This window comes from Nicotiana tabacum, chromosome 21 (genome assembly GCF_000715075.1).
Source record: "Nicotiana tabacum cultivar K326 chromosome 21, ASM71507v2, whole genome shotgun sequence".
Taxonomy (NCBI): domain Eukaryota; kingdom Viridiplantae; phylum Streptophyta; class Magnoliopsida; order Solanales; family Solanaceae; genus Nicotiana; species Nicotiana tabacum.
This window is the reverse complement of record NC_134100.1, coordinates 29602729-29611521: the sequence shown is the minus strand read 5'-3', so window position 1 is coordinate 29611521 and position 8793 is coordinate 29602729. Positions and strand designations below refer to the sequence as shown.

At 40.6% G+C, this 8793-nt stretch overlaps 1 protein-coding gene across 1 annotated transcript; it reads left to right on the top strand.

The window, feature by feature from the left end:
* The first annotated feature begins 469 nt into the window (after positions 1-469).
* On the top strand, positions 470-847 carry LOC107775559 (uncharacterized). Its single transcript, XM_016595311.1, has one exon. The coding sequence runs from the start codon at positions 470-472 to the stop codon at positions 845-847; it is 378 nt and encodes a 125-aa protein (XP_016450797.1).
* Positions 848-8793: the final 7946 nt, after the last annotated feature.

Genomic DNA, 8793 nt, shown 5'->3' with positions numbered 1-8793 from the left:
AAACAAATACATTTTGCTAGTAGTTGACTACGTGTCAAAATGGGTAGAGGCAATTGCCTTGCCAACAAATGATGCCATGGTGGTACCTGCCTTTGTGAAAAAGAACATATTTTCGAGGTATGGGACTCCACGTGTCTTAATTAGTAATGAGAGTACTCATTTTTGCAATCGGTTGTTGAATAACCTGCTAGCTAAATATGGAGTTCGCCACAGAGTTGCTACAGCATATCATCCTCAAACAAGTGGGCAAGTTGAAGTGTCAAACAGAGAAATAAAGCAAATATTAGAGAAGACAGTGAGTGTGAATAGGAAGGATTGGGCTGCAAAGTTAGATGATGCCTTATGGGCGTATAGAACTGCATATAAGGCGCCAATTTGGGCGTCCCCTTATAAGCTTGTTTATAGGAAGGCATGTTAGTTGCCCGTTGAACTTGAACACAAAGCATACTGGGCCATTAAGAAGCTGAACATGGACCTTGAAGTAGCAGGCAAGAAAAGACTTTTGCAGTTGAATGAGTTAGATGAGTTCAGGTTGCACTCTTATGAAAATGCTAAGCTTTATAAGGAAAAGAAAAAACGATGGCATGACAAGAACATCAAGTCGCGTCACTTTGAGTCAGGCCAGCAGGTGTTATTATTCAATTCTAGGCTAAGGCTATTTCCTGGAAAGCTAAAATCGAGATGGTCAGGCCCGTTTGAGGTGGTGAGAGTCACTCCTTATGGTGCAATTGACCTGCGAGCTTTAAATGGTGAAAGGAAATTTTTGGTGAATAGACATAGAGTTAAGCACTATTGGGGAGGAATAATTGATCATGAGAAGACCAAAGTTGTACTCGTTGATCAGTGAGCGCGGCCCTGCGTCATACCGCGACGTTAAATCAAGCGCTTGTTGGGAGGCAACCCATCTTTACTGATTTTTTTAGTTTTATTTTTTTCTTATTATTGTTGTAGTATTTGTTTTTATTTGGTAGGATTATAAGAATAGGAAGTGCAGTCATTGGAAGAGTGCAAAAGCGAGTAAGATGGTGAGAACTAAGTTTGGGGTGCCATACAAAGGACGATGCCTGGGGGAAGCCTGAGCACCTTGTGAGCCGATATTGCTTCGGTTTTTGGCCTATCAGGGAGTCTCTCTTAACCTCTTGTTAGTGTGCATTGAGGACATTGCAAAATTTTAAGTGTGGGGTGAGAAGATTGTTTGGGCGATTTTCTATGCTATCTTAGCTTAGTTGTAGTACTCGTTATTAGTGTAGTAGTTTTTGTTAAAAAAAACTATAGAAAATTGGACTTTTCCTGATGATGGATCTCCTAGACAGTTTTCTTGAGGGATTTAAGTCTAAAGAAAAAGGACATAAAGATTTTTTTTGTAGGTAGTGTAGTAATTCCCCCTTGGTTTTTCTTTGTGTCGCGGTTCTTTTCCAAGGGTTTTGTTTGAAGCAGGTGTAGTTAGTTTTTTTTTTACAAGTAGAAAAACTTGTGCTGAGAATTGAATTGAAGCAATATCTTTTAACTTTGTTATGTCTTGAGAATAGTGAGTACTTTGGTTGTGATGCTTAGGCTCAATTTTTGACTCTTGTATAAGTGCCTTAAGTTGTATGATCTTAACTTTGCTTAACTTCTTTGACTAGAGTGTCTTGATGAGTCCAATTCTGAGTGAGTTATGTGTCATGTATGTGTAAGGTTTTGCGTTATTTTGTGCATTGTATTTGATTTCTAGAACTTGCCCCGTGCATTTCCAAAGCGAAATAGTAGTTTTGTTCAGTCTTTGGAAGTGATATAGCCATAGATATATTTTAACCGTCTAATTGTTATGTATCGCAGTTAACCCTTTGATCATGTAATCATGTTGCTTTGGCAACCACATTACAAGCCTTGCCCATTTGTTTGAATTAACCATCTATTTGAACCTTTTCACCTCTCATGAGTACTTGAATTATTATGAACTTTGTAAAAGTGTGTGGGGTGGTTGATTTGGCTTTTGAGTGGAACTAATGAAATAAGGAGAAAGGTGCAGTGTTTTGAAAAAAAAAAGTAAGAGCCACTTGAAAAGAAAATAAAAGAGAAAAAATAGTTGTATTGCTGTGAAAAATATTCTTTGATAGTGGTAACTCTTGATGTAATTGTGCTTAAAGAAGTGGGGAGTTAATATATATTAATGTGAAGGTGGATTCATGGTTTGACATAAGTGTGGGATTTTTAATGTTAAAGTATATGTATTAAAGTGCTTAGGGAGGTATAGTCACTCTTATATCTAAATGTATCATACCCGTCCCGCAGCCTACATTACAACCAAATAAAGTCCTACTTGATCCTAGACTCAATGAGCTCGATTAGTAGAGTAATACACTACGAGCAAGCCTATGGTGCATCTTTTGTGAGATATGAATGTTATTTCTGAGAGTGAGTAAATTCTTTCAATCTTGAGTTCCTAAGTGTTCTTAAATTTTATTGTGTGGAACTACTATTTTCTGTTGTGTGAGGGCACTTGATTCATGAAAGAAAGGTAATTTCAGTGATCTCTATGTTAGAGTAAGTGGGTGAGTTGCGAATAATGCATGGTACTTGTGAGTCAAATCTTGAGGTGAAGATGTTACACTCTTGTACTTAGTCTATTTTAAATATTATTGGTATGATGAGTTAGGAGAGCTATTTAAAATGGTTGTGTCTATATAAAGTGTAGTTTGATTTCTCGAGGACGAGCAATAGTTTAAGTTTGGGGTGTTGATGATAGGCTATAATTGCGTATTTTAGTCGCTTATTATACTCTAGTTTACTGCACTTTAATTGAGTTTGAGCTTTAATCGCTAGTGTTTTGTACTAAATATGTGTTTTAAGCCTTGTAGGAGTGATTCTGATCAATGTAGGCGTTATGGAATGAATTCAAGTGATTTGTAGCTTTAAGTGTGAGTAAAAGCCCAAGGAATTAAGTCGGGATCGTGTTCGGGATCAACGGATGATAGTTAAGAACGAAACGAAGAATCGAGCGGGCATACGGCGCATTGTCTAGTAAAATGCACATAACGTATTGGTCAGAACTCCGTTTGGGCTGAACAATATATCGTTGGAAATCTATTTGAAAGGGCTACAACTTTTATGTTTTGCATTTTTGCAACTTCTCAATACAGCGCCGCACAGTGCGGCGTAGCGTGCGCCGTAGTAGTGCAATTTCACGACAGGCATCAAAAACAAGCTCTCTGAAGTTTCCCACTACCGCGCCGCACTGTGCAGCGCAGCGTGCGGTGCCCTATACAAATTTTACAGAGCCAGAGTGCTATTTTGCGCAGGAAAGGGTGTTTCGTCTGGGCCCGACCCTACTTGGTATAAATACATGTAAAGACACTATTTTGAGGACTTTTTGACACATTGGAGACCTAGGGACGCCACTTTGGAGGGAGGATACACACAAGAAACATCAGGGAGCAAAAACATCTCTGATTTCTTCATCTTTTCTTAGTATTTTCAATTATCCAACTTATGAAATTGTTTGCTAATATCATGAGTGGCTAAAAACCCATTGTTCTAGGGTTGTGATTTAGCCATGAGTATTGTTATTTAGCGTTGACTTAAACATGATTTCAATTCACTAATATATAGTTGCTTCTTTAATTTTGTGATTAATTGCTTGATTTTCTGGCCAACGGTTAGGTTCTATTTACTATCTATATTATACTTGGGAAAGCCATGTTTAGATTAGAGAAGAATTGAAGAGAGCATGATCTTAATCTATTTTGAATAGGCGAGTAGTACTTCAGGAGAAGGCTATGAGTGCAATTATCGATTAATTAGCAACCATGAGTGAATTGTATGAGAGGGAGAGTTAACTAGAACACAATAAGATTGGTGAATCGATCACAACCCTGGAATATTTGTCTCTATTGAATACGTAACAATCATTTTACGGCTTGATAATTTAGTTATTACTTAGAATTGTAGTTTAGTATAATCATACTCTTGAACTCGAATTTAGCTTGATTGAATAACAATATTGGTGATTTTGTGAGTAGTTGATATAAGTCTTTGTGGGTTCGACACTCGACTTATCATTTTATTACTTGTACGACCACGTATACTTGCATGTGCATTTGGGATCAACACCTCCAAATGTTCTTTTGTATAGGTCGTGGTTTATGATATTGTAACTGGTCGTCTGCATTCGAAGCTTTTTGGCTTCCTTTTTGTCTGATGAGAGTACTCCCTCCTGCGAATATGTTATAATACGGTTGCGCCAATCCCAAGTCAAATTTATAGAGTGTACTTCAAGTTGGTCTATTGACGAGTGGAGGAGGGTGAACACGTTTTCTTTTGCAATGTTTTTGGCGGCCGCTGCTAACTTGGCGAGGCTGTCTGCTTTGATGTTTTATGCTCGAGGTATCCGGTCAAGTCGACATTAGTCAAATTCTGGTAGAAGTTTATGAATAGCTGCCTAGTATTTTTGTAGCCTCTACTCTTTGATTTGGAAAGTCCATGTGACTTGGTTGATGACAAGTTATGAGTCGCATTTGAGGATGACTCGTCGTGCTCCTTATTTGAGAGCTAACTTTAGTCCTACAATTACGGACTCATACTCATCCTTATTGTTAGTCATATCGAGGCACCGTATGGATTGGAGGATGACTTCTCCTGTTGGACCTCGAGTACGAGTCCCAGTCCAGATCCTGACGCATTGGATGCGCTATCAGTATATAGGACCCATAGGTCGAATAGCCTGGGAAAGGTACGAGTAGTTTCCTGTTCGACCTCGGGCATTATTTTGGCACTAAAATCGGTGACGAAGTCGGCGAGTACCTACAATTTTATCGTTGTTCGCGGATAATATGTTATATCGTGCTCGCTCAACTCTATAGCCCACTTGGCCAATCTCCCTGAAAATTCGGGTGTATGTAGGAAGCTCCTTAGGGGGAAGGTCGTCACCACTGATACAGGGTGGCATTGAAAGTAGAGTCTAAGCTTTCGTGAAACTATGACCAATGCCAAGGCTAATGTTTCGAGGTGGGGGTGCCTTGTTTCGGTGTCGACCAGGTTTTTGCTGATATAATAAATTGGAGATTGCGTACCTTTATTTTCACGGACCAATACTGCACTTACTGCGATCTTAGACACGGCAAAGTATATCAGGAAACGTTCTCCAGGTTTTGCCTTGGCTAGTAGTGGGGGCGAGGACAAGTATGCCTTTAGTTCTCTTAAGGCATCGATGCATTCTGAATTCCACTGGAGCTCGTTGCCCTTTTTGAGAATGTTGAAGAATTTGTGACACCTGTCGGAGGATCACGAGATGAACCACAACAGGGCAGCTATACGGCCTGTCAGATTTTGCACCTGTTTCTTGCTTGTTAATACTTCAGGTATTCCCTCAATGGATTTTATTTGGTCGGGGTTGACCTCGATGCCTCTTTGTGATACTAGGAAGCCGAGGAACTTTCCCAAAGTTACGCCGAAGGCACATTTTCGGTGTTCAGCTTCATGTCGTATTGCCTTAGTATACTGAAAGCCTCTTTTAGGTAGTCGATATGGTCTTCCTTCCTTTTTGATTTTACCAACATGTCATCTAAAAAAACTTCTATTGTTTTTCTGAGTTGGTCCTTGAACATCTTGGTGACTACCTTTGATAGGTCGCCCCTGCGTTCTTCAACCTAAATGGCATGACTTTGTAACAGTACGTTCCCTGATGGGTGATAAAAGTAGTCTTTTCTTGGTCTTCCTCCTCCATGAAGATTTGGTTGTAACCTAAGTATGCGTCCAAGAAGCTTATTAACTCGTGCCCTGCTGTTGCGTCGATAAGCTGATCAATATAAGGCAATGGAAAGGAGTCTTTTGGGCAGGCCTTGTTTAGGTCCGTGAAATCCATGCACATCCACCACTTCCCATTTTTCTTTTTCACCATGACTACATTGGTGACCCATTGGGGGTATTTTGATTCTTGGATGGAACCGTTAGTGAGTAGTTTATCCACCTCATTGTTGACAGCCTCATTGATTGCGGTGTTGAATATTCTTCTCACTTGTCGTATAGCAGGGTAGAGTAGATCAATGTTTAACTTGTGTGTGGCAACGTCTTTCGGGATACCTGGCATATCTGCATGGGAGAAAGTTAACAAATCGGTGTTATCAATTAAAAATTTATGAAATGTACCTGGTTCTGAGAGTTTATGGCCAATGTAAGCCTTTTTGTTGTTGTCGCTATTGTCTAGTTGGGCGGGATTGAGGTCTTCTACTGTTGACTCTGCGGTTTCCATGACGTCGGGGTCCTTGATGATGTCTTTTTGTGTCGAGTTTGGCCCCCGACTTTGGTAATTGTTACAATTTTGAGTCTATTCCCTTTAACTGTTAAGTGTATGTACAATCTAAAGTGATACGATAGCATTCTTAGGTTGTCCGTTGTTCGCCTTGGATGTTGAATATCCCCCATGGAGTAGGGAATTTGATTACTTGATACAGATTGGACGGGATGTCCCTCACAACATGTATCCATGGTTGTTCTATTATGGCATTGTAAGTTGTATCCTGGTTCACGACATGGAATGTTGTTTCCAGGGTGACACCCCCAGCCAGAACGGGTAGTGTTATCTCCCCTGAGGTTCGCTCAACTGCATTGTTAAAACCTGTTAGTGAAATGTAATGTGGTACTATCTTGTCCTCGAGTCTCATTTGTGTGAGAACTCGAGGGTGGATAATACATGTGCCACTTCAATCGTCTACCATTATTCTTTTTACATCAGTATCCGAAATATGTAAAGTAATGACAAGAGCATCGAAGTGAGGAAAAGTCAAACCATGGGTATCTGACTTATTGAAGATGATATTGTCTTCGAGGTCATCATACCGTTCGTGGATGATCGATCGCTTTAGTTTATGTGTGGTAGTAAACTTCATGTGGTTGATTTCTACTTCATCGCCCCCACTAATGATCATTTGGATAGTGCGGGTGGGGGAGGGTGGCTTTTTAGGGCCTTGGTATTGTTCTTGTTTGCGCCAAAGTTAGCTTGTCCTCGGTCGCTCATCATCTCCCTCAGGTGAAGCATGTTCACTACTTCTTGCTGTAGGGCTATGCAGTCCTCGGTTTTGTGACCCTGCTCCTATTGAAATTCACAGAGGACGTTCGACTTTCAGATACTTAGGTCGGACTTTATTTTTTGTGGCCACTTCACCTTTGTGGCAAGCTTCTCTAGTGCGTACACTATCTCTAAAGGGGAACACAAAAATTGTGAGCAGATAAGAGTGGAGGCATACCTCTTTCATTTTGCTGAGTCCCTGTATATGGCCTGGACGACCCTTCCGCATGTTGAGGAGATGGTGGGATGGCTGATCTTACATAGGGTTGATGCATGTCTCGATTGAGGCGTGGACCTGACTGATCTCTTCGACCATCATTACAATGGTCTTTCCTCAACTCCATTCGTTAACCGTTGGGTTGGACCGTTAAGGTCATCCTCGTCTACTCTCACCTTGGCATAGTAGGCATTGTGGATTTCTTCCCAAGTGGTGGGAGGGTATTTCATGAGCCTGCTTAATAACTTTCTAGTAGCTCTCGACCCATTCATGTTCATGCATTTTGGAAAGCTGCCACTGCCATCCCTTCTAATACATTTGGTAAGCTTATTCTTACACTGTTAAACCGAGCGAGGAAGTTTCTGAGTCCCTCACCGGGTAATTACCTAACACCGAATATATCATTCACCCTAGCATCCGCCCTTTATAGCTCTGACGTGGGCGGTGACGAACTTGTCGGCAATTTCTTCGAACATTGTTATTGAACGTGCTGGTAATTGTGAGTACCAGGTTAAGGCTCCACCGAACTTCTTCAGTAACATTGATGGTATATGCTCATTTGAAAGGTCGTTGCCTTTTACCGTTGTGACATAATGAATGATGTGATCTTCGGGGTCTTTGGTGTCGTCGTATATCTTCAAATACGATGGCATTTTGAAGGTGTTGGGTATGGCATACAGGGCTGCCTCCTCGCTATACGGTTGTTCGACGAATCAGCCGACATCCCATTTTGGTAGCAGTTTTGGGCACCCGGTATTTTATCGACCCTTTCTTGATGCTCCCTCATCTGATCGCGGAGTGCTTTGTTCTCATTTTCCATTTCTTCCAATTTCTTTAGAATGGCTGCAAGTGCATTTACCTGCATCAACAACGGTGTGAGTGTTACCTGTTGGGGGAGCATGTTGTTCGCCGATGGTATCCACTTGTGCGGCGTTTCTATTCGCCCTTTGAACGGGTTTGTCAAGTATGTTATTTAGAGTACTTGTCAGCCACTCCTCCAGTAATCTTTTCACGGCCGGTGGCGCTTCCTCAGCTGTGGACGTGGAAGATCCCCTTTCGCGTGAAGCGGTTACACTTCCATGAGGGGGAGGTGAATCACTCCATCTGGGTGTAGCACTCGACGTCACATTATCCTCGTCTTCTCTATCATCCTCATTGATGGTGTTTAAGATGTTAGTAGTGACATCCACTATTGCTTTCTGTCTTTCATCTCATTTTTCTGCCATTGTTAGTTTGCGCAAACGATAAAAAGATAGCTGTCCTTCTTTATCATCTAAAAGAAACTAAAATTTTAACTAAAACCTCCCCACAAACGGTGCCAAATTGTTTGACCAAAAACTATTAAGCTTTTTGTTAAACTAATCAATGATGAAATAAAAGGTGAATCTTAGTTAAACATAATAAATTCTAGATCTAATGTTAGGAGATATTGGCAGGATGAACAGCGTTTGAGAATATTAAATAGCGAATGTATACTCAATGAGTATCAATAAATATTATAACATGAACATACAATAAATTAGATAATGGC